The following is a 25,892-nucleotide window of genomic DNA, read 5'->3' as shown; positions in this document are numbered from 1 at the left end:
CAAATGAATAATAAAGTTTGAGAACCGCTGCTTTAGACTGTCAGATTCTCCCTTACACACACATTAACACACACACACAGAAGAAATAGTGATAGTGACTGGTCAGTGGATGCAGATTCTGTGACATCATCCATCCAGGTTTCATCTTGTTGCATATATTCCCTTATTTGGGTCTCAAATCAAATAAAGTCAAATATATTTTTTAAAGCACCAAAACATAAGAGGTCTAGAACTAAATCTTTCAACTATTATTGAAAGAGAAATCTTCCATGAGCAAGCGAGGCAGAAACCTCACACAGAAGCAGGGCCATCTGTCTCGACCATTTGGGTTGGGAATTGAGCGGGAGTTTTCACAACGGGAGATGCGGTGCGAGTGCATTGCAGGGTGAGGACCAATTGCAGGAGCCAGAAACCAGGTATGTGACGAAAAAAGACTTTAATCTGAACTAAATCTACAACATAAACTGAACAAGAAAACATGGACAAAACGACAGGGCATGGGCAAAACAACAAGGCAGGGCATGGACAAGCAACAAGGATCCAACAAGGACTAGACTGAAAACAGGACTTAAATACAGTGCTAGACAAGACACAAGTGATCCACATTAGGGCAGGGAAGGCAATCAACATGGGACACAACCAGGAAGTAAAGTAACAGGGAACACGAAGGAACCAGGACTACAAAATAAAACAGGAAGTTACAAGGACAGGACAGAATTAACTCAAAACCTGACAGGAGTAAAGAGAACACAAAAAAAATTCAAGCATAACATACACCTGTATGTAGGATTAATGCTGATAGTGCCTAAATGTACATTAGTAGATATCACCAATAAGTAACATTTGCAGAAAAAGTGATCATAAAAATAAATAGATTAAATAGATTCTTAATGGTGACTAATAGTAATTATTGAAGCAACAGATGGTGGTTGTGCACAGACTGATCACCCTGTCTTTTTGTCTCTTTTTTCATCACATCAAACCTGGTTTCCTTTTTCTCCCTCATATGTATTGGGTGGGAGGTCTGAACCAATGCATGTCTTTCAACTGTTCAGATATTTGGCACAGTGGTTTGGTCTTAGTACCAACCATGACGTTAAGACTTTGAACAAACAAACATCAGTCTCAGTCTGGTCTCTGTGGAGTCAGTGCAGTATCATTCCACTGATGAGACACAGAGCAAAATCTCGTCAATGCAGTGTGGGAGAACAATTAGAGGAGACACACACTGTGCGTGTGTGTTTGTGTGGCCCTCCTCTCTCACACACAGAATAAGGTTTGCATCTTTCCATCTCTCATGAAGCCACAGTGCGGTTGCAGGCAGTACATCAACTGGCCATTAGGAATCAGAGGATAACCCATAATGCATTGTGGTTACAGGTACATTAAGAAGTCCCTAAACAGCTAGGACCAAACCCACAGAACAAATATAGCTGCAGCAGCAGAGCAGCTCTTTACACTAAGACATGGACCAGGAAATACAGTCACATACAATGTATATTGACTACTGTCTGTGTTGCACCAAAACTCTTCATTGACAGACCCATCCATCTTCCCCAGCTGGGAAGTATTCCTAAATCTCGAGGAAATCTCGAGGAAATAAGGAACTATGGAGTTTGCAGGATACAATGAAGGGCAGCAGGGACCAGTAAGCTCTTTCAGAACTGCTCAACCCCTAGAAAAATGGAAAGAGGGGTTAAGATACATAGACTTGGGCAGATTTGCCCAGATGGTCACCAGGTTGATAACTTTCTGGATCTCGACTGGATGGATGAGCTTGGGGCCAGCTTCTTGGACTCACCCTGCAGTAGCAGTGTCAGCAATTTGTCTAACCCTGTTCCACAGTTTGTGTTCCGCTGTTCACAGTCAATGGTCCACACTCAGTATTCCAGAATAAGTGTTCCACCGTCAATGCTCCATAGTTTGTATTCCCTGACATACAAGATCTGTATGCTCTGATTAAGCTTCAGGTAAATGACAGCAGTATCTGTGTGTGTGCATTAGATTATATCTATCTGTTGTCGCTCTCTGTGTGTGTATGTGTGGAGTGTGTCTGTCTGTTGTCTCTCTCTCTCTTTGTATATGTGTTTGTGTAACATTACTACCAACAGTCTGTGCATCCCAGTGTGCGCGCGCATCAGTCAGTCCCCTTCTGGCCGGTAGGGGGACTCTGTATCTCTCGCGTTCTCTCTCTCTCTCTGCCTCTCAGTGGCTTTCTAAGTCTCTCTACCATGCTGAACCTCTGGTGGCGGTAACAGCAACAGAGAGGTGGGATGATAGGGATGGAAGGATAACAAAAAACGATGCAGAGAGAGCAGGAGGACAGAACGATCACCGGCCTGTCCGCGCTCAGACTCCTTCGTATGTACCTGGACAGGAGGGATTTTTCAGTCACGCAGCGGCGTTTTCGTCCCAGACAGAGGAACCGTGACTGGCATCATTAAGAGCTGAGGTACTGTCACAAACAGACACACACACACACTGGCACACAGTGTGTGGACATGACGGTGTGCTACCAGTGACCGCGGGGACAACAAGCCCACTTGCACGCGGAGGAGACTCTTTTGCGGATTTGATTGGATTCTTTTTGTGCTGCTACTGCAAAGTTGCAGAGAAAGCCAAACAGAGAGAATGGATGGATGTGGTGCGTTGTTTGGCGCAGTCGGTGTCCGCCGCCCCCTCTGGACGTGGTGGAAGGTTGTGTTTCTGCTCAGCATCTTCTTCCACAAGTACCTGAGCTCCCTACTGGACTGCCCACCCACCTGCATCTGCTCGCCGACGGAGATCTATTGCAATAAGTCTGACAACAGCAGGTTCTTTCCGCTGCTCTCCTTCCAGAGCAGCGGCGTCTCCGGGAACAGCAGCGGGAGCATTGAGGACGTTTCCCAGAACATCACCTCCATGTAAGTCCCGCCGCCTCCAAGAGTCGTCCTGCCACCGTCAAACGTCACTCTGAGCTTTTTGAGGTTTGCGTTCAGTTAGTCTGGGACAAAGAACACTTAAAACGCATAGACGCATAGATCCAAGTCAACCAGGTTCATTTCAGGTTGTCATCAGAATCACCTCTGCTTCTTTGGCTTTATGATAATTGGATAAAGCAGTGGGCACTGAATAAAGATCACGACAAACGCAGATCACCTGAGAACCAGATGATTTTCTAATGCAGATCAACATAAATTGTCGCGTTCCTCATGGACTTGTCAACATCCAGTTAACGGCCAGGTAAAAGTCGTGTACACCAGTTAACGTCTGTTTTTTACACGTGATGTTGTGTTGTGATCAAGTAGTGTTCCCCAGACTCACCGATGGGACATTGTGAGTTCAACAGCAACAAGCGAGGATATGCACACTGCAACCATCTTCCTCTTGGTCCTCTTTTATCATTGTTTTGTTGTTTGTGTGCGTGTGCGTTGTGGTGGTGGTGGGGGGTATGGCATGATCTGGACAGAGACTAGAGATTTGGAGAAAATATGGGGAAAATATCTAATTGCGTTTTTTTGTGATATAGATATTGCAAATTAATTGATCCTTAGTTATTAATCTGTCCAACGTCAGATCACTGAGAAATAAAGTGATGAGATTGCAGTGGGTCTGAAACATGAGGAGGATTTTCAAAATAATAACTGATCTGTTGTACTGAGACATGGCTCCATGAGGACAGAATGGACATTGAGTGTGATGGACATACAGTACAAAGGGCAGGCTGCGATGACATTGCTCAAATCCATCCCTGGAGGACTGTGCATCCTGTTCGAGTACATGGGCCATTCAGCTCAAAGTGCACAAAAATAATTAGTAGCTTTAATTCTGAGCTTCCTGGATCTAAGATCACTCTGTCTTCATTTTGGGTGACAGGAATACATGTAAGCTGTTGTCACGTCCCATATATGCGCATGCACAGTTGGCTGAGGTCATTCCTGATTAGGGAGCATGGAGGAGCTCACTCCATTCCTTTGTATGGCAGGCTTACAAGGAAGAAAATTATTCTTTTGCTTGGGGGTGACTGAATTTGTTCATTACAATGTCTCAAATGATGATTGATGATTTTAATTAATGCCATTCAACCCTCGATCATATCTCAGTGCCAACTGTTCATTCATTGATTCAATCATCTTCAGCAGTTTATCAATTTCCAGGTTGCAGGGGTTGCTGGAGCTAATCCCAGTTCATATTGGGCAAGGGTGAGGTACATCCTGGACAGGTCGCCAATGTGTAGCAGGGCAGTGTAAATTGTGTCAGCTTTAATCTATAGATCAGAATGAAAGACAGCAATTACTGTAATTTCTGGACTATAAAACACCACTTTTTTTTCACACGCTTTGAACCCTGCGGCTTAAACAACGATGCGGCTAATTTATGGATGTTTACAGGAAACGAGCTTCATACCACCAATACATTTAGTGTCACAGTGGGCCAATGAAATTGTTTGAATTAAATTAAACGCACCCACACTAAATCCTTCAGATCAGTCATTTACTTTGCGTTTTAATGCAACCACTCATACCATGGAAAACACACGAAGCAATGCATATGATGTTATAGTTGATCAATCTGGCGAGAAGGCGAAATCTTTCTGTGTAACACAGTTCCTGCCATATGCCATTTACTCCCATGTTTCTGACACCTGCAGCTTATTAACAAGTGCGGCCTATGTATGTACAAAACAGTTATCTCTTTAAATTTAGCGGGTGCAGGTTATATTCAGGTGTGCTCTATAGTCCAGAAATTACGGTAATAACAACATCTAGGATCACAAAAAATGATAACCAATGTAAAGTGACACGAGCCATTTTGTAAATGAAAAAACACAAGAAAGTTTTGTGACAAAAAATGGACCAGACTCAGTGATTACCTTCCTAGCAACAAACTTTCACCCTGCTCTATGTTCCCTACAGATAATATCCAACTAGGCCAGTGAGCGGTGATAGCTATCATGTCTTTGGGGTCATTGGGTGGGAACCTCCTTTCACCGGTGTTTCATCTAGTTAGGCCCACAACACCTCCAAAAGTCTAGACCGTGAACACCCAGAGTCACTCCCTAATGCCAGCCATCACCACTCCTCACACAAAGACGACTATCTCAAACAGCACTACTGTCAACTACTCTGACCTCTCACCAACTGCACCAGTGAAAGCGTTCATACCTTATTGCAGAGCTGACTAAGTAGCTGAAAAGATATGATAGCCCTTTTTATTCCTTATCCCGGGCATACTCAGACCAAAGGGGGTATTGTGGGCCTGCTATCATCTGTGCCTGTCCAGCAAATAGGAAATACTGTACATTAGCTTCAGTTATTGTGGCACCATATTTAACAATCTTGTCAATTTTGTTTTTATTTTGTATGGACAATACTCCTCCCCAACAATGGATGCCAAAAGGTAACAAACTTTAAATAAAACTTTTAATTCATCTTCAACACCTTATCCATTTCCGGGTCACGGGGGTTACTGGAGGCAATCCCAGCTCATACTAAGTGAGGGCAGGGTACATCCTGGACAGGTTGTCAGTCCATCGCAGGTCCTAAATAAAACTTTCAGCATGGTGCTGTCAGCTTTTAAGTGTCTAAAGAGTCTTTGCATATATCGCATTAGTATTAATATTACATGTTTGTCCTCACTAATCACTCATATACTTGTACAATTTCAATATATTTGTCATTCATAATTAGAAGGGATAAATATGAATTTCTTGTAAAATCAATTATAATTTCTTTTGTTTTCTTTATACTTAGAATCAGTGAGTTATCTTAGGACCAACTGAAGATTAGTGATTGTTAGTGAATATATCAGTGTTACTGTCCCTGTGATGACTACAAGGACCCCTGCTGTGAACTGATTGATAGACACTGGTGTGGTGTTGCAGGACTTCCTGAGACACAGGGACTCATTGGATTGCATGATCCTCTGTTTTCTGGTGGAGGCTTGAGGTAGATCGTTGGTGTGGGAGGGGCAGCAGGGGATTGGATAGTTCATGATATTGGTGGAGCCTTATCAGAGGCAGCAGCTCTGGAGGATATGTGAAGGTCCAGAGAAATGCTGTGATGATTCAACAAGTGATCTTCCACACACAGGCAAGGCTATGAGAGCAGACCAGGCCACACGATTGGCCATAAAGTCCTCATATGAAGGTGCGTTGCCCCAGACCCATTGCTCAGTATGATCAGTGCTTCTGCTCCAGTTGTGCCCTAACTGATTTTTACACAATGCTAAAATATCCAATAACATTAGCAGCCATAATGGACCAGATCAATGGACACATTTGTGAGTGTGTTTGTGTGTGTGTGTTAGCACACTTTGTAATTCAGATTTGATTTTCTTCAGTGTGTTACCTGTAGAACTATGACTATGATGCCAATACATTTGTCATATCAGTAGTGAAAAAGCAGTTTTCCCCACTAACACACTATGGTCTAGTTGCTGACCACCTCCTCCTCTTTGTCATTTTCCTGTTCCTCTTCACCTTTTTTGTGCACATCCTCATTATCCTTTTCTTCTAGTTCCTCCTCTTCCTCCTGCTCCTTCTGCTACTCCTCCTCACCCTTCTCTTCCTTCCTGTTTTTGTGCTCGTCCTCTTCCGCTTCCTCATCCTCCTCCTCTTTCTCCCCCACCCTCCTTTCTTCATTTGACATATAGAGTTGTTCATGACAAAATGTCAGTGATTGAGGATCAATATTAGAATGCTGTGAGTGATGAAAATGAAACAAGTCAATATTTTCTTCAGTAATGGACTGAAGCTATTCATGATGAAACAGGTCAGAGTGATGAGGAGCCAGATGCTGCTGTCATAACCTGCTTTCAGTGTGTCTGTGTCTGTGTCTAATGTATGTTTTTACCAAATTGATTATGCTACAGTCAGCTCATTGATAATGATGAGGATGTGGACAGATGGATACTGAACTGTGAACCAGTTAGTTCTCGGTCCCAGGCCGAGAACCAAACCCGCAACCTTCTTATTGTGGGGCAAAAGCGCTAACCACTACATGCTGCCCTGGTGTGTCGTTAGGGAAGCTGAAATTATGGTTCTTGCAGGTAGCAAGAACCATAATTTGCAGGTAGGTGCCTCATACAGCTGGTCGATTAAAAAATTCATATGTTGAAACGATCTTGCAGGCAAGAAGGGGTCCGCAGGCCTTGAGTTTGACACATGTGGTCTACAGGTATGCTATAGCTTACAGATCCACCATAGTGCACCAGTTTACCACAATCAGGTCTAACATGGTCAGATCCACCATGTCTGCAGGACATAGATTTTTTTTTTAATCAAATTTTATCAAAATGTATTTATGGAGTTGTTTAAGAGAACCCAACAAATCCCTCCACTTTGCAACAGTGGCAAGAAAAACCTTTTAAGAGGTAAGGGAAGGCAGCCATTTACCTTGACAGGTTGGGTTCAGATGAAGAAACATAAAAGAGGACCAGCATTTTGGGGATGGGGGCAGGATGAGAGAAGGTGCAATAAAAACGCAAGCAAAACCTACAGGTTTAAGGGGGTGATTATTGAAGTTGACACCTGGTACCACAGACACAAATATCAAAGATAATTAAACTCTTCAAAATGCCATCTATTCCCATATCAGCTATTTGTCTGCACTGTTCTGAAGGACACACACGGGTTTTCATGAATATTTAACCCTTGTGTTGTGTTCATGTTTTTATGTTGTAACCAGGGTTCTAAATTAACTTTTTTGATCACCAGCCAATGTGGCTGGTGACTCTGTAAAGTTACCAGTCTATCAGAATTTCCACAAGCCATTTGATGTGAAACTTTCTTTTTTTCGTTTTGCACGCTCTGTCGTCGATATCCATATCCCCCTCCATTCTTTCCCTTCTCACCCAACCTCGTCTGCCCCAAGTTCAACTACTGCCGCATTTAGTTTAGTTTTACTTTAAAAGTTAAACTATGTGTGGTGATGCGAGTGTTGGTACACTATTGTAAGGGAGGAATCTATGATTATGACACTTTAAAAGAAAAACACCACCCCTGGAATTTCACCCAGGGAAGTTTAAATATAATAGCAATGGAAAGGCACACAGGTAAGTAATACAAGGAGGGGCAGGAGATGTGGTTCAGTGTATTAAAACATGTTTAACAAATTTATTTTAACAGTCACAATGTGTTAAAAAAAAACGACTTAAGAGACTAATGTGTTAACACCCTATCCTAGTGCTGAGGCTTACCGGTAGTGAGGGGAAAACTGGGGAAGGGAGTCAAACTTGGATAGGGAACACCCCACTCATACGTGACATACAACAAAAATATATAGTGCAAAGAAAACCAAACTCCAAGGGCACACTACACACGAAGGGAACCACCACCCGGGACACCGCCACCACCGTTGGCTCTCAGCAACTAAAGAAAGAGGGGAGAACACAATTAGTGACCCAGTATATACAAAATCAAGGAAAAAATAATCACAAATGTCATAATGCAAAACTCTAACAGTGTAGGGATGAAACTCAAATAGAAATTTGGACCCAAAAATTCAAAATTTTTTTCTTAATTGTAACATAAACCAAACAAAAAACCAAACGAAGAGAGTCAGCAAAGAAACAAGGTCTCTGGCCAGAGATACTAAATCAAATGGGCAACATTATTCAATTAACATGAAAAATAAAGAATAATTAACCAACCCAAGAATTCCAACTAAAAGATACAATACACTCAAGGAGAACAAATTATTCATATAAGAAGATAATCCCACACAACCTCTCCCACACCCTCAAGCTCATTGACACACAGCCACTTAGGCGTATGGTCACTTTCATCCTCTTCCTCAAAGTCACTGTCAGACTCTGAATTTTCAGAAATGTGATCCTCACATTATGAAACCTCTTCCTTTACATCATAATCAAAGGCTTTTCTCACTTCCAAAATCAGTTGCAAGACTGAGCAGAGAGTCTTTTGGCCATCTTGTTCAGTTATGATAAGGAACCACACTGTCAAAGTGTAGTCTACATTACATATTTTACTATAAAGCTAGCCATATTATAGAGTTATTGTGTCATAAAGCTGTGGTGTCCTGCCTCCAATTTGCACTTGGGATAGGGTATGAGATAATAAAGCTTTGTTCACACAAGACAGAGGGTAAAATGTGCGGTGAGTATGTGAACAGACAATGTTGATACTTGAATGTTGCAACAACATTGCAACCTCATGCGGGAATGGCAGTGGCAGAAACATAAAACTCACACTGACACACACAAATGCTAACAGCAGACCCAGATGGAACAGAGTGATTAGGCTGGGTTATTAAGCTGGGTCCAGTGGACCCGAGTAGCAAGTACCTAATATAAATGTGTTGGGGGTGTACAGTTTGTGGTCTATGAAAATGAGCCAAAGCCATTGAGTCACACAGACCTGAAAACATTACATGGTTAATATGTTTGAGCCTGACACTTCACAAACACCATGAAAACACACAAGTGTAATAATAAATCATTATTTCACAGTTATCTGTGTTTCTTCTACCCTGTTCTCTCTCCCTCATCCCTTTTCAACCCCTCAGCATGTCATGGGTGAAGATGGTGAAGCAGCTGGCAGAAAGGTTGGCTTTCTGGAGCCATTGTGAACTTTTGTTTGGGCATTCAGCTGTAACATTCAGCAGGCAATCTGTAACGACATGTTTTCTCTTCTGCAGACACATTGAGAACTGGACTGATCTGCAGACCCTCAGGGATGTGGACATGGAGCTCTACACCAGCTTAGAGAGACTGTAAGTGGAAACACAAGTGTCTGTGTGCTGTGCTTTGGGTGTGCCATCTTCTATCACTGTGGATCCTACTAATTCATGTGTCGCGGTGGCATTAAACAACTTTTGTACAAAAAGTGACTTTAAGAACAAATGGAACAGAAGCAACCAGGTTGTCCAGTCTCACACCAGGAGACAAATGTTTCCTAAGTGTGAAACAGCTGGATGGTCCTACCTATAACTAAAACATGGAAATGTGGCCTTAGTGAACACTTACAGTGTTAATACAGTTGAGTTTGTATTGTGTTCACGGAAATTACCAGCGCAATGACAGGGAGGACCCAAAATGTAAAACCATTGATTCATTGGCTTGTGTTGTCACCAGGCAGTGTCATCACATGTCTTACCTGTCACCAGCTATTGTCTTCACCATTCTCACTTTTCAGCAGATGGTGTCTAACATTGTGACAGTTTTACTGTTTATCGTCTACTTTCTCTGTTTTTAGTAGTATGCTTTCTCTGTTTAGGGATGCCAGGCAAGGTCTTTCATGGCATTTAAGATGGTTGAGTCAAGTTTTTTTGCCCGTCACTTGAAATCAAATGTTACAAATGATGTACACAGTAATAAACATACGCCCTCCTCATTGAATGGCCGTTATTTGAAATCAGGACCACACAACATAAATGTTTAGTGCAACAATATTCATTCATTCATTCACCTTCAATTGCTTATCCGTTTCTGCGTTTTGAGGGGCACTGGAACCAATCCCAGCTAACACCAGGCAAGGGCAGAGTACACCCTCGACAGGTCAGCAGACCATTGCAGGGCCAACACACAGAGACAGACAGAGATGAACAACCACTCAGACCCAGAGACAATTTAGAGTCACCAGTTAACCTAGACATGCATGTATTTGGATGGTGGGAGGAAACCAGAGCACCCAGAGGAAACCTATGCAGGCACGGGGAGAACATACAAATGCCGAACCCACAACATTCTTATTGTTTGGCAACAGCACTGCCATATTTTGGCTACTGTGTATGCTTCTGCTCCATCACTTTCATTACTGATACTCATCTAATTCACCACTTGTGATTGAACTGATAGCTAGAGGAGACTTGAATGGTGGAAGTAACTGCGGACTAATCAGACTAAGTTGTGTGAATGGGTGTTTCCAGGTTGCATACTAGCGGTGCGCTCTATCATGCAATATAGGTTGCCACAACATGTTTCACTTGTCAGCAGATCCTTTCTAGATTCAGGCCTCATACTAGTCTCAAACCAGTTCACTTCTTCCTGAAGGATTGGTCTCAGACTGTGGGAGGAGCTTGTAGACAATCCTATAAATTGATGTTGATGTTTCAGTCTCAGATCAATATCAGGTGATCAGATCATAACAAAAGAACTAAGATACCAAGACCTTTGACAGAAAACTGAACTTGACCATAACTCACATCATACAGGCTAGTTTTTCGATTTTTGCTCCTTATCTGATAAAAAGTCATATTTGATAATAATAATTAAGATACTTTACAGAAAAACTTTGAAAATTATCATAGTCTTTGTGATAGAATGGTTGACAGAGGCAGTAACCCATAGCTTTCTCTGATGTAGGATAATGTCATTGTTTTTTGGCCATTGCTCTTTCTGTCTTACTGCTACCTCCAGTGACATCTGAGATCTCCACATGTGGCAAGACAGGTAATGAAAATAAACACACTTAGTCAACACAGTTAGTCAGAAGGAGGTAGAGGTCTGAAAGGTAGGGAGAGAGCAGGAAATAAGTCTCTTAACAGAGTGGGCTTCGGCTTCTTTAAAGCAGAGCCAGAGACAGTCTCTTAGCCTTAGTCTCTTAGTGGAGCCTGGAGGGACTGAGGTGACATAGAGACCTCTTTATGTGGAGTCCCTCACTGAATATCATCAAACAACCATGAGTTCTCCTCAGCGCTCTTCAATCTACTTCCTGCAGCTGTGATGATGGATCAAGCAAAGAAACAACTGCTCCCAATTAATGTTTTTCAACACTCTTTTTGTGTATTACAGCACTGTTACCAGGAGCAACCTGCAGACTATCCATGCTCGTGTCTTTTCCAAGAACCCCCACTTGCAATACATGTGAGTACACATACACACACACACACTTATCTATGCAGTCAAGGACCTGATGTAGCCCTATGTAATATCTCTGGACTGCTCTGACAGGCGTGATGCCTCTTCAAGTGTAACATTCACGTGTGACTGTTGTTTCAAATGTTGTCATCCACTGAGTTCTTGTCCAGAATATCAGGTCACAAAATTTTCTCATGAGAGAGAGAGAGAGCTCCTCTCACGACTCTGGCATACCCATTGATTCTTCTGAGAATGAGCAGCCCATTTCTAAGAGAATTGATCGTCAGTAGGCAGTCTCATACACAACAGGTAACACTGGCGCCAACCTCAGGTCAACATTGGGGGGTCAAAATATATTTTATAACAATCTTAAATTCAAGTTTGATTAAATACAGCTGAAGGGAAGAAATGTAGGCCTAACAGTCACCTTAAAGATGGTCAAACCTTTGAAACTAAAATAAAAATACAGAAAAATAATTACTTAATTCCAGCATGGTTTTACATAATTTATTCTGCTACTTACCATAAAACTGTGGAGGACCAAAAGGGATAGAATGAAATAGAAAAATAAATCTTTACTTACTTAAATGTGTCATTAATTAATTAAAATACCAGTTCATTTAATGATTATTATTTCACAATTATTATTATTATTATTATTATTATTATTATTATTGTTATTATTTTTATTTTTATTATTATTATTATTATTATTATTATTATTATTATTATTATTATTATTATTATTATTATTATTGTTATTATTATTCACTATTATTATTCATTATTTCACTATTTATTTAAATATTTCTTGGTCTTGTGTTGCAGCTCTTCATGAATTTATTTTATCTGTCAAACTCACCCATCAAAGTCAGTGGGCGGGGCTAACGTGAATCGCGTCTAATCGATTACTTTGTTCAGAAGCCTGAAAGTCTTTGAAAACAACGGCTACGGACTGTGTGCTTCAACTTTATCTGGAGTTGGTTAAAGACATTTTAGACCTTGCAGAGTATGTGGAAGTGGGACCTGCTGATGTAGTGTGTAAAGCAGAGGGATTCACTAAATTTGGTGGCGTTATTTCTGCACTTTCTTACCAAGATAATGACCGCAAATTTAGAAGACGTTCTCCACCAACACAACACACACAAGGACCGGGACGTTTGGCGTTTAACATACCGACTACAATTCTGGAGCACCTTCTTTCTGCTAAACCAGCTTGTTCGGAGTGTCGACGAAGACTATCGGGAGGCGCATGCAATAAAGCGGTCTGAGATATTTACACTAAATTCACGAGTTTTCAGTTTATTAATTGCTGGTCTCGTCTGATTAGTACGCCTAGTCTAATATTACTCGTTAATATTAATTATTATTTTTATTTATTTATTTATTTATTTATTTAGCAAGGCGCGTGTGTTCCAGGTAAGAATATGGCCACGATGTATAATGTTAATCATTCTACCTGGGATTATTTCTCCATAACGATCGACTCATTCTACATTATACATTGTGGCTGTATTATTACCTGGAACACTCACACCTATCTTAGATTGTAGCCAGTGGTTGGATGTCTTTTGTGGACATCACTTACAACCCCCAAAATTAACAAACAATGTTGGACTAGGCGTGTAATTAAGGTCAGGGTTAGGGTTAGGGTAATTAGGCTTAACAAGTTATGATAAATTAAGAAACTTTATTAAAAGTTATAAAAACTTTAAAAAGGCTATAAAAGGTCAACAAGGGTTAATGAAGGTTAACAATGAAACAACAAAATAAATGATATGTAAGGTTAATTAAGTCATTGACACTTGTGGTGATTTGACAGCGCAGCTGTTTGAACATAGAGCAGTTTCAGGATTCAGTAATCATCAGTTCAAATCACAGGAGACACAATATTTCCTTAGAGAGACAGAACAACTGGCCTGGACCTGTGGTCTGGACTGCACTGGGTCTGCAGTCTGAACTGAACTGGACCTGTAGTCTGGACAGAGCCCTGAACTGAGATACTGTTTCAGAATACTTTGACCAGCCATCTGAGACAAGATCTGAGAATGGAATACTTACAGCTTGTGTACAGCAGTGTTCAATTGTTTCAGTCGGAGGCTGAATGAGGCAGATGACACCATCCACAACTGTTGGGGGTGCTGAAGGGAGATTTTATATAGTTTTACATATAAAACTGTTAGATGTAAGTATACACTTGTGTCTTTTAAAAAATAAAACTTATATATATGATGTATCCACCTGTGTCTTGAGGGGTGACAGGCTCAGATGAGCTTACGCCCGGGATGCCCTCAGCCACCGGTCGTTCACGGTTTTGGCTAAAAGCCAGCTCCTCAGCCTCTGTCAGAGGTGGTGGTGATGGCTCCAGCCGTTTTTTGGGCCTCTGCCTTCTTTCTGTTGGCTAAGCAGAACTCAAACGTGAATCTCTTGTTTTAAATTAGTAGATTTTATTTCATTTGTGTGCACATCGTCACATTTTAATAAAAATGTGACTTCAATAAAAATGTGTAAACATTGTATGATGTGTTAATCTACTGAGTGGGGTTTTAAATTAGATAACGTTAAAACAACATTTTATTAGGGGTTAAAATTACTACTTGAATTAATATCTACTTTGTTTAATAGCTTAAGTCAATTTAAAAAAATAAAATTTAAATTAAAGTGAGGTACAATCATAGCCCAGCAAAATATGCCTTACCTTTTTGAATGATGTTTTTATATTTAATTTTTAACTGCTTCCAAGTACGTTTCTCCCTTGATGGACTGCACCTAAATGTAAATCTGATTTTATTCCCATTTATTTTTGTAACTGTAAGCTAAAATCTCTTACCATTAAATGTAAAATCAATGGAAGTACTTTAAAACTTACGCGTTGACTCGGGTAGAAATTTTTGCTCATGCCATTTCTCTCTCCTTTGCTACTGCAGCGGTGTTACATTTACGGTGAAACGTGCTCATACTCTTCATAGGCCTGTATTAAGACCTATATCGCCATTGGGGTTTAATAACTGGATCTTTTTCTCCCGGTTGTCATGGTGACTCGTGGTATTGAGGTTCCATTGGTGATGGCTTTTTATAGAGGTGCAAGGTGAACATACCAACTCAGATCAGCTGTTCTGGAACTGTGTTCTGTACTCTCTGCTATCTAGTTCTCACTTGATTTTGTTCTCTCTATTGTTATTCTCTCCTGTTTTCTCTGTTCGTATTCACTAGTATTCTCTCTGTTGTCTCTTGTTCTTGTGTTTTCTCTACTGTACTTTATTTCCGTTCTCTCTGTTTCCTGTTTATTCAAGTTCTGTTATTTTTCTCTCTGTTCTGTTTCTTTCCTATCCTCCCTATACACTGTTCTTTTCTTGTCTCTGTTCTTGGTCTCTGCTATTCTGTTTTCTCTACTATATGTCTATCCTATTATGTCATTCTCTCCTGTTCTATTTTCTCATTTTTTTTTGGCTCTTTTGTGTTTGCTTAGTTCTCTTTGTTCTTATTGTCTGTTCTGTTTCTCTTCCTCCAGTGGAGGGAGAAAAGGCTCAAAGGTAACAAATGAGGAGCAGGCAGAGATGGAGGTCAGGTTCAGAAAGCGAGGGTATTTGCCAGGGCAAAGATGAAGGAAGCTTCACAGAGATGGGCTGGTTTGAAACCAGTAGATCAGTCTGAGAGAGAGTGCTGGAAGGTCTTGCATGGTGCCAAGAATGATGTGGCAGAGTGGTTGAAAATGGGTATTGTATAAGTATTTATGATGCTAATCAGGCCACAGGTGAAGGTAATGGAGCTGATGAAAAGGCAGAGACAGGTGAAGAGATAGGCAAGGAGACAGGTGAGAAGGCAGGTAAAACCTGTGGTGATCTTGACACATTTCTGTTAGTTAGTGCTTGCTTCTTTTGTTTGTTTGAAGTAAATAAATATAAATAAACGGCAGTGAATCTTTAACTCCTTGATTAGACAGATGATGAGGGGAACTGTAGAGGAAATGACATCACCACACTAACCAACTGATATAATAAAAAGGAAATGTGTTCATGGTGATATTCCTGACTCCTCCCTTATGTCCCTCAGAAACCTTTCCAGGAACCCGATGCTGACCACGCTGTCCTGGCAGATCTTTGAACACTTGCAGCTGGTTGAACTGTGAGTCCTCTGCGATGACAAAAACACACACACGCACACACACACACACACAAAGTACTACACAGTCACACATGCACATGCACATACCATCCGCAGGAAAAGAGTTTACCATGATAACAATGATAATTGGTTAGTGGTTGCTGTAGGAACGGGAAACTAAGCAACGGTATTGTAATTCTCTCGTTGCTCCAGTTTAATCCATGTTGAAGTTCAATGGCAGCAAAGCAAGTCCCCGAGACCTGTTGGTCTAACTTTATTATGATCTGGTCTGATGGTCTGACCCCAAACCTCAAAATTTCAACCCCACTCGAAATTTTAACCCCAACTGCTCACCCTTGAACACAACCTTTAAATGTTGGTGGTGAAGACATTGATCAAGGTGAAGACGTTGGTCTCCATGTTTTGTGTTGTCTGGATTAAGTTTTAGATCAGAATCTTCCAGATAGGATTAAATCTCAAAATTGGGCATTTCAAAAATGATTATCTGATCCTGATTTTGCATCCACATTTAATAATACAATCCTGTCTAGAATCCAGATATAATGCCAATTTGGACATTTCAAAGCTCCAAGGTGTAGATTAGGGTAGGATTGATGATTGATGCTAAATATCAGGATTTCCCTCGTCCTAATGGAAGAGTGGATTCAGCCTGGATTCAAGGTGCATATAGACACATGTCAGACACGTGGCATATTTTCGACAGTCTGATCGCTTGATGTTTACATACAGAATTGATACAGCCTATTACGAGGCAATATCCTGTTCTCACTGATCCGACACTGCACAGAGAGCCTCACCATATATCCCCACTGCTGAATGAAAGCTTTCATTTTCTTTGTGGCCATGTAGAAGCAGTACTGACTTAAACATCCTGCTTCCATTCTGTCCCAACATCACACCTGGGCTCAGCAGTCTGTTTCTGCCAGTCCAGTATATTGCAAGTTTCGCTTCACCTATCAGGAAATTTTAAATGCGGCGCTGTGATTTTGCTCTTTTCCACTTATACTGGTCAATAAAAATAAGGGCAGAGAATACAACACGAATAAGATTAAAAACCTATTAAAAAAGTTAAAAGCTAACACGCGAGAAAAATCAGTCAGTCTCCTGTACTCAGCAAAAACATGAAAAACACTCTCATACAGACCATAGAAAGGGAACTCGTATATAATACTAGGATTTAAAATGCATACAAAAGCATTGGTGGCAGAAGCATTGTGTACAATCCTCCACTGTCACTCACCCTTTCGTTTTTTTTAAAAGGGGTGTAGAAGTCCATCACAGTGGACACCGTCCCCCCAAATCTGTCTGTCCACACGGTGGCTGCCCTATCGCACAGGTCCTTTGTGTTTTTCACCTTCACAGAGTTCATATACACAATGTGTCTGCTTTGTGCAAGCTCAGACTTTCAGGAGAGGACCGCTAAGCTCTGCAGAAGCAGGGTGCAGGTGGAGGTCAGGGAAAGCATTCATGCGGTCAGGTTCAGCCACTCCTCTGCTGTATTGCTTGAGAAGACTACTTTACTTTCCAGAGAGCCTCTGCCTCCAGAGCTCCATGATTTTATGGGTCAGCTAGACTGAGCATAAACCCCAGAATGGAGCTCATTCACTGCATATATCAGCTATTTACAGACACCATCTCAGGGTGGTGCAGTGCCTCCATCAACCACTGCCAGCTGAGATTCAAGGTTCCTCCCAGTGAATCCCTTTCTACTTTTATGGTTTGCTCTTGATTCTCTCTATATATAATAATAGTATATTCCCCCAGTTCTTTTTCATCACATTTTCATTTCTGTGCCTGTGATATTTCACGCCATCTTTTTTCCATGTCAGGCTTAGAAGGAGAATTGGGTGGCCCACAAGCTACTCACTGACAGCAAGGGCTGTCACCATTTCGTCCTCTAAGCTGACACGCACAATTGGTAATACTAAATATTGTAGTCACATCCCGCTGATATTTTATAAAAACAACATCAGCATAAGCATATAAAATTATATCAGTAAAACCAGGTAAAAACAAACCTTGGAAATTTGAGTGGATTTTATGAAGGAGGGGTTCCAGGGAGAGGACATACAGCATCCCTGACAGTGCACAGCCTTGCTGGACAACTCTATGGGCTTGAAAATAGTGATGGGTCGATCCCATGGTATCGATGTATATTGATACCCGCATGTCACCCATTTTGGTATCGACTACTCCATTAAAATATCAATTACTAATAAATAAAAGCGTGTGTGTCAATTCCAAATATTTTTTAGTAGCTTGCTTCAGTGTTTTGTACCGAAACACCCCCCAGCATGTAGCATATTGGTCCATCCAAGTCAAGTGACCAGAAGAGCCTCGAGTTGTAGTTTACATCTGGCTAGCAGCAACACGGCAAGGAGCATGTGCGTTTCTGAGTTTTTGACAGAGTGGAGAAGCTAACTCTTTTTGAGAAATGTTCTGTCTGTACAAAAGTGTACACTTGTACACTGTCAGGACCAAATTATGCTGGTCACCAAAGGTACTGTTAGTTTGACAAAGTAAAAGTTCAAATGTGGACTTTTTTGTTTTTTACTACTTTATTTCACTCATATTTTTGTTATTATTTATTTTATTCATTGTAAATGTATTGTTTTGAAAATAATGCTGCTCAGCAAAAGTTCAAGGATGTTTTTTTAAACATCCTCTCATAGGGAAAAATATTCCCTATGAGAGACGTGTTTAGGCAAGCAGAACAGACACAAGGAGAGTCCATAGACAATTTTGCACAGAGACTAAAGAAACAAGCAGCTACATGTGAGTTTGGGGACAACAGAGATGATTTCATACATGATCAAGTGATTGATAAATGCTCGTCAAACACACTGTGCAGACGGCTGCTGCGAGAAAAAGATTTAAAACTCTCAGTGCTCCAGGAAATCACAAGAGTGATGGAAAAAGCAGATTATCAGGCTGAAAAGATGAAAAAATTAACAGTTATTGCTGTGGAAAGAATTCCAGATTCTCCAAAACCCAAAGTGAGTCACCACGTGAGGAGCACACCATCAAGTGCTACAGGTGTGGGCGTGCAGGACCAATGAGCCTTGAGTGCACAGTGACAAAGAAAAAAAACTGTATTAACTGTGGAAAAGAAGGACATTTCGCAAAGATGTGTAATATAAAGAGAACACATAAAGTAAATAGAGTCACAACAACAGTAACACATCAAGGAGCCAGTGACAGTGAAGATGACCATGTGTTTACAGATAATAATTGTGCTGCCAAGGGAACACTGCCCATATTGATAAATGGCCAACTAGTAGACATGTTGATAGATTCAGGTGCTTCATGTAATATTGACAGAATCTAAGTTTGTTGAAGTTGAAGCTACATCAAGCTACAGCGTCCAGAGAGGAGAGTCTATCCATTTGGTTCTACAATGCCACTCCATGTAAATGGTGTTTTCACTGCTGAATTCATAGCTAATGAAACATCAGAAACAGTCACAGCAACAATCCAAGTGATTAAAGAGGCACAAATCTATGTGTTAGGCAGACACACTGCCATGAAACTGGGACTTCTAAACATCAGCTCTATTGAACAGGTGAACACAATCCAGCCACAAGATGTAACAGCTTTCACAGCTGAACTCGAGGACAAATACAAATATTGTTTTAGGGCTTAGGAAAACTGAAAGACTTTCATCTGAAGCTGCATGTGGATGACAGCGTACAGCCAGTTGCACAACCTGTCCGCAGAATACCTTTCAGTGTGAGAAAGAGAAGAAGTGGAGGAGAAATTGAAACAGCTTGAGGAGGCTGATGTCATATCTAGTTGTGGTGCATGCTAAGAGAGAGCTTAGACTGCGTGTGGACATGCGCAAAACAAATGAAGCCATAGTTCGAGAAAGGCACCCCATCCCTGTCATAGACAAAATACTGGAGGACATGACAGGAGCCACGGTATTCTCTAAACTCAATGTGGAGTGGGGATATCATCAATTCGAGCTGGAGCAAGAGTCCAGGTTGCTCACCACTTTTGTAACACATACAGGGCTATGGCATTATAAGAGACTGATGTTTGGTATCTCATCTGCACCTGAGACATAGCAACACATTATTGGACAAGTACTGCAAAGCATTCCTGGAGTGCACAACATATACATACACTTGTTATCCAAAAATGGAATATAGCAGCTCAGTCTAAGATTGAAGCGGTGGAGAACACCGACCAACAAATGCTGAGGTGAGGAGTTTTTTGAGACTTGTGAACTATTGTGGCAGGTTCATCCCTAATTTAGCCACAACATTTGAACCACTTAGGAGGCTAACAAGGCAAGGCAAGGTACAAATTTCATGTCCAGTTTTACTCTTCGGAAAAGACTTTGTGCTGGTCACTGACCATAAACCTCTGGAAACGATCTATCCACCGAAGTCCAAACCACCAGCCAGGATTGAAAGATGGGCTTTGCGGCTTCTGCCCTATCGCTTTAAAGTTGTGTATAAGCCAGGCCCACAGAACACAGCTGATTCACTGTCACATCCAACTGTCAACCAGCCAGTACAGAAGGGAACAATGGTGGACCACATTTACTGTGTGGCTCACCATGCAGTCCCACATGCTTTTACACCACACCAAATGGAGGAATTGTCAGCAGCAGACCCCACTCTAGTTACTTTATGGAGCTGTATTAAAACTGATGACTGGAGTAAATGTGAACCTGTTTGTCAGACAGTTAAATCTGAGCACTCCATTTTGGGGAAATTAGTGTTGAGAGGTTCCAGAATTGTAAATCCTCTGGCTGCATGACGACAGACACTGTTGTTAGCACATGAAAGTCATCAAGGAATAGCAAAAGCAAAACAGAGACTACGAACAAAAGTGTGGTGGCCTGGGATTCATCCAGAAGCTGAGGAGCTAGTGATTTCATGTCATGCATGCCAAATCAACAGTCTGACTTCACAGGCAGTTCCTACTACGAGAACGAGCTCGCAGAAAAACCATGGCAGATGCTCGCTATGGACTTGTGTTGACCATTTCCATCAGGGCACCATCTTTCCTTATCCTTATCCTTCAGAACCCCACCTCTGTGAACATAATAAAATGTCTAAGACGCTCATTTGCAACACACGGGCTCCCAGAATGCATAGTGACGGACAATGACACTTCATTTCTGTCAAAGGAATTCAAAACATATCTACAGGAACATGGGATCACACATTGCCATGTCATACCACACTGGCCTCAGGCAAATGGTGAAGTTGAAAGGCAGAACAGAACACTTTGTACGGCCACACGAGCAGCTCATGCTGGAGGGAAGGACTGGCGCACTGAGCTGGATTTTTTTCTTCTAGCTTATCGAAGTACCCCCCGCTGTGTCACAGGTCACAGTCCGACTGAGCTACTATTCAACCCACAGATCAGAACCAAACTTCCGGAACTGTCAGAATTGCAGCTGCAACCTAAGAGGCAGGACGATGCTGTAAGGAAGGAGAAGGCACTGGTAATTCAAATAAAAGCATGGTGAAACAGGGTGACAAAGTACTGTTATGGCAGAAGAAGCAAAACAAACACCATATGAACGTGACCCCCAAATCGTGTAACTGGACCTGCTGAGATAGTGCCTGACAACGACCCCCAGCAGGACAGCAGACCTCAAAGAGCCAGGAGGCTGCCAATTTATCTCACACACTAGATAATAATAATAAGCATAATAATCCCTGGTACATGTCTTAATGGCAGCGTAGTCCACCACTCGCCATTCAGGCTATTGTAACATAAAAAAAAGAAGCACTATTTGAAGTGAAGTTGGAAAACAAGACATCTAAACTAAAAAAAAAAAAGAAATGTATGTATTGTTTTAATATATTTTGTGTGGGTAGAGAAGTTTAAGTTTCATAAATTGAAGGTTTCTTGATATATTTTGTAGCTACATTGAGTAAACTCAAGAGGTTTTTGTGAAACAGAGTTTGAGTTTAATAAGGCTTTTTATTTAAATCAATGAGTTTCAATTCACCTCTAGCCTTTACTAAAGTATTTTGGTTAGTTATGTTTTATGCAAGTATGGTGAACACGAAGATGTGTCACAGTAAAGTTATGCTAGTACAAGTGTGATGTTAAGAAAACAGTATTACAAAGTTACTTGTGTTATTACAGGTTGTTATACTGTCAATTAGTTAATTAGTCTTAATGGTTGTGTAGTGAGTTATAGTAATATAAGTCATTATCTCGAAGGGAAGGGATGTAGTGTCTGGCAACCCACATTTATGCGTAATGACGTTGAGAAGTACTTGAGGGTGTACGGAAAGCAGGAAGAGGAAAATAAAGAAGTATATTGACTGTCTGACCTGGAGTGATGCTGTCAAGGGAAGCATGCAGCTCTTGTCCAGTCAGGAGGCGGTCTGCCTGGGAGTTGGTCTCTTTAGAGACCTGAGGCAGTTCACTACAGAACTCCTCAAACTGTTCTTCATTCATTCTTCTCATAGTCACTTTGAAACAGCGAGAAGTAAAATTCCGCAACTTTGCCCCTTATCTAACCTAGTTCAGTCAATTCATCATTCATCTTCCTCTGTCTGGGCTTCCTGTCCAAGCCAAAGCCAAAGAAGAAGCAAAAGGGAGCACAATACCAGCACACATTTTACCTTTGTGTCCAGCAGGTCAGCTAAAGCCTTATTTTAAGCTTCAGTATTTCAATGCATCTTCAATTTCCTGTTGACTGATATTTTAACGACTTAAAATATGAATGGACTCCATTGTATGCCTTGGGAGAAAGGGAAATTCTCTGGGTCATTTATTAGGAGGGTTCGGTACAAAGGAGTACAGTCCAAAAACTCAGAGACAGAGAAGTGCTCAGTGCTTCCCCCAGCAGTCTAGGCCTATAGCAGCACAGCAAAGGGCTAATACAGGAAGTTGGTTCCTTAGAAGAGGAGCCTAGTAACTGAAAGATCTGCCTCCCGATTTACTCTTGGAGACTCTAGGAACCACAAGTAAACTTCCATCTAGAGAGCGGACTGGTCTATTAGGACAGTAAGGAACTATGAGCTCTATGAGGTATGATGGAGTTTGTCCATTAAGAGCTGTGTTAACAACCAATGAAGAAAAGCTAACACTGGGGAAATGTGATCCCTTTTTCTAGTTCTTGTTAATATTCGTGCAGCAGCATTCATGCACATTCCGGGATACTATAGTTAGTGGCGACCTGTCCAGGGTGTACCCTGCCCCTCGCCCAATGTGAGCTGGGATAGTCTCCAGCAGCCCAGGGACCCAGAAACGAAAAAGCGGTAGAAGATGAATGCAAGAGAGCATTCAGTCAATCTGTATGAATATTTAGAATGATCTGCATGTGTGTATGTAACCTTCTACTACTATTATTATGTAGGGCAGTGATTCCCATGGCACACCCACGCACCGTGGCAGCAGGTTAGAGGCACTGCTGTAGGGAGTTACAATCAGTGATGGACTGTGGAAGTTAATGTTGCAATGTTGGATTGTAAATGTGTGGATATTTGAGGGAGGTGTGTACACCAAGCCAAAGGATATGTCCTCATAACTGAGCATCAAGACCTGGAAAAGAAACAGTAAGCAAAGCACTACAATGAAAAAGTTATTGCATAGGAAATCTGGAGAGGTGAGGAGGTGACTGAAAGGGAGTGTGGAGGAAAAGGAGACATATTCAAAGGGAGAAAGACGAAAGGAAAGCAGGGGAAGACCAACAAGGTGAGTGAAAGGATAGGAGAGACAAACCTTAACATTTTTGTGAGATTTTTTTTCTTTGATGTTGGTTGTTATTTTTATGTCAATGTATTTTACTTATTTAAGCCAAGTTGATATTTTCATATTACACTATCCCATTATCCTCCAAAAAAGCCAGGCGGTGATATTGGCGTGGGAGAACAACTGACCGCCAATGTACAATTCGTCTACCGTGAGTGTAGTCCTCCTTTTTTCTTTTGTTTGTTTCTTGATAGGGTTGATAGGCACTCTCTGCCCCTCATTGATCTCTCTCAGGAATGAATCATTCACCCTGGAAGAAGTGCCTTTAAGTTTGCGTCCTTTGGTCTTAACAAGCACCTTCTGTTGGTAATACTCGAACTTGGAAATGACAGGATGGGGATGGTTTCCTCCTCTGGCTCTGAGTCGGGTGGAAGCGGTGGATGGTGGTGTTGTTTACAGTCTCCACTGAAAGGTCTAGAGTGGACATCATAAAGTTCTTAATCTTGGTCTCTTGCTGAAGGTTGTGTCAGGCATCCTTCCTCCCATTTATCTTGGGACTGGCACAAGAGTATCACTAGTGGGAGCCTTGTGGCTGGGTATCGAACCCCTGGTCTCTTGCATACCAAGCGGGTATACGCACTACTATATTAACGAGGCAGTACATTCAAAGAATCCTATTGAAACAAACTTTAAACTGACAAAAGAACAACACTGTAATTATCATGCTCTAAAAGATAACCACCCCTGTTAAAAATGAAAATGCTATATAAAATAATTTATAATAAATGTTTTGGCTCAGTGATAAAACCTCTGTAAACTGAACTTAAACATTGCCTGACAAAACTGTGACTTGTGACACACAGGTGCAGTGGAACAGCTTTCCTCTCCTGCTTGTAGTGAAACAATCTGTCTCTGAGAGCTGGCTATTTGAAGTGAATGACAATATAGTGGGTCCTTGTTTAATTTGGTTGGATTCATGCGTGACTCATGCATCTTTTAATTAGATGCTGCAATGTGCCCATCTGATCCTGATCCACTCCTAAGTTATCATGAAGTCAAGTCTTTTATTGATAAAAAAAGACAGTTTAGTAATTTGAAGACACTGTAGAAAAAGATGTGTATACTGTATTTCTTTTTATAGTAGGCTATTGTGCTGTATTCTTACACATTTTTTTTTACAAATTTAAAATAAACAACACAAATGTATAATTAGTCTCAGATAAAAAGGATTAGAAACATTAAAAAACTTCTCAGGATAATAATGTTTTTTGTATGCTAATAAAAGTCACAACAATTTAGGCTCATTAACTAAACAAAAAGAAGGTGTGAAGGATTTTTCTTAGGATGTGTGTGTTTGTGAATGACAATGGACAGGGAGGGACTGGTCCATGCATTGCCTCAGGCTCCCAATTGAAACTGTCCAGTCATTGGACAAGACGGGGAGTTTGTGTGTACTACTAGCAATTATTTATTTATTTGTTTGTTTGTTTGTTTATTGTGTGACAATAATTCAGGTCAGGAATTTAAATGTTACCAGTTCAAAAATGTTCCAAAGAAACCATAAAAAAACAAACTAACAAACAAAAAACCCTAATGTCCATATTTAAGCTGTGGGCTTTATTTGTGCTGTTGAACGTAACCACTGTTAAACAATCAGAAAAATAAGGTTTTATTGATTTGATTCACCGGCTTTCTTTCTGCCTGTAGGCTAATTGTTGTTTACTCCCTCATCGGCTGTATTGAAAGTAATGAGCTTAATAGACACGTTAGCACCTCTATTTATATCTGACCAAACAGGTGTGCTTGTGCATATGTATTTAGATACTTAAATACAGTAGCCTTCTGTAATTTGTCAGACAAAAGGTGAGCCCTGCTCCCTTCTTTCACAGCAATTCAGCTTAGAGTCACTTCTTTTTCTGTGTGAACAGGAAAACTGGTTCCAAATGAAGCACTCTCTCTCACACACACACGGATGCATGTGTGAACACAAGCAGCTTTATCTTTCCTTTTCAGTTCACAGAATTGCTTTATTAAGTTGTAAAAACTGATCTTTATACATTTTTGTTGAGTAAAAATCATATCTGAATTATGAAACTGGTTAAAATAATTTCTTGTCAACAAATGCTTGTATGGAATTTGAAACTTCTGTAGACTGTGCGTAGTTGTTTTTCTCTCTGCTTAGCTGTGGCTGCTGCAAGCAAAGAAAATCCCAACCTCAGACATCTTTATATATTATATTATAGGTTAATTATTCATATCAGATATTATTATATATATATATTTGTATTTGACCTTGT

At 40.9% G+C, this 25,892-nt stretch overlaps 1 protein-coding gene across 2 annotated transcripts in view; it reads left to right on the top strand.

The window, feature by feature from the left end:
- The first annotated feature begins 2,506 nt into the window (after window positions 1–2,506).
- Window positions 2,507–25,892, top strand: part of LOC115056109 (NT-3 growth factor receptor-like) — an 82,028-nt gene continuing 58,642 nt past the window's right edge. For both annotated transcript variants that reach the window (XM_029522373.1, XM_029522374.1), the window contains exons 1-4: window positions 2,507–2,903; window positions 9,639–9,713; window positions 11,734–11,805; window positions 15,853–15,924. In XM_029522373.1, the coding sequence (XP_029378233.1) occupies window positions 2,632–2,903; window positions 9,639–9,713; window positions 11,734–11,805; window positions 15,853–15,924 (491 nt within the window). In that variant the 5' untranslated portion in view covers window positions 2,507–2,631. The remainder of the gene's footprint in view (window positions 2,904–9,638; window positions 9,714–11,733; window positions 11,806–15,852; window positions 15,925–25,892) is intronic.

The sequence above is a fragment of the Echeneis naucrates genome, chromosome 16 (genome assembly GCF_900963305.1).
Source record: "Echeneis naucrates chromosome 16, fEcheNa1.1, whole genome shotgun sequence".
NCBI lineage: Eukaryota > Metazoa > Chordata > Actinopteri > Carangiformes > Echeneidae > Echeneis > Echeneis naucrates.
The sequence above is the reverse complement of the archived record's forward strand: the minus strand, read 5'-3'. Positions and strand labels throughout refer to the sequence as shown.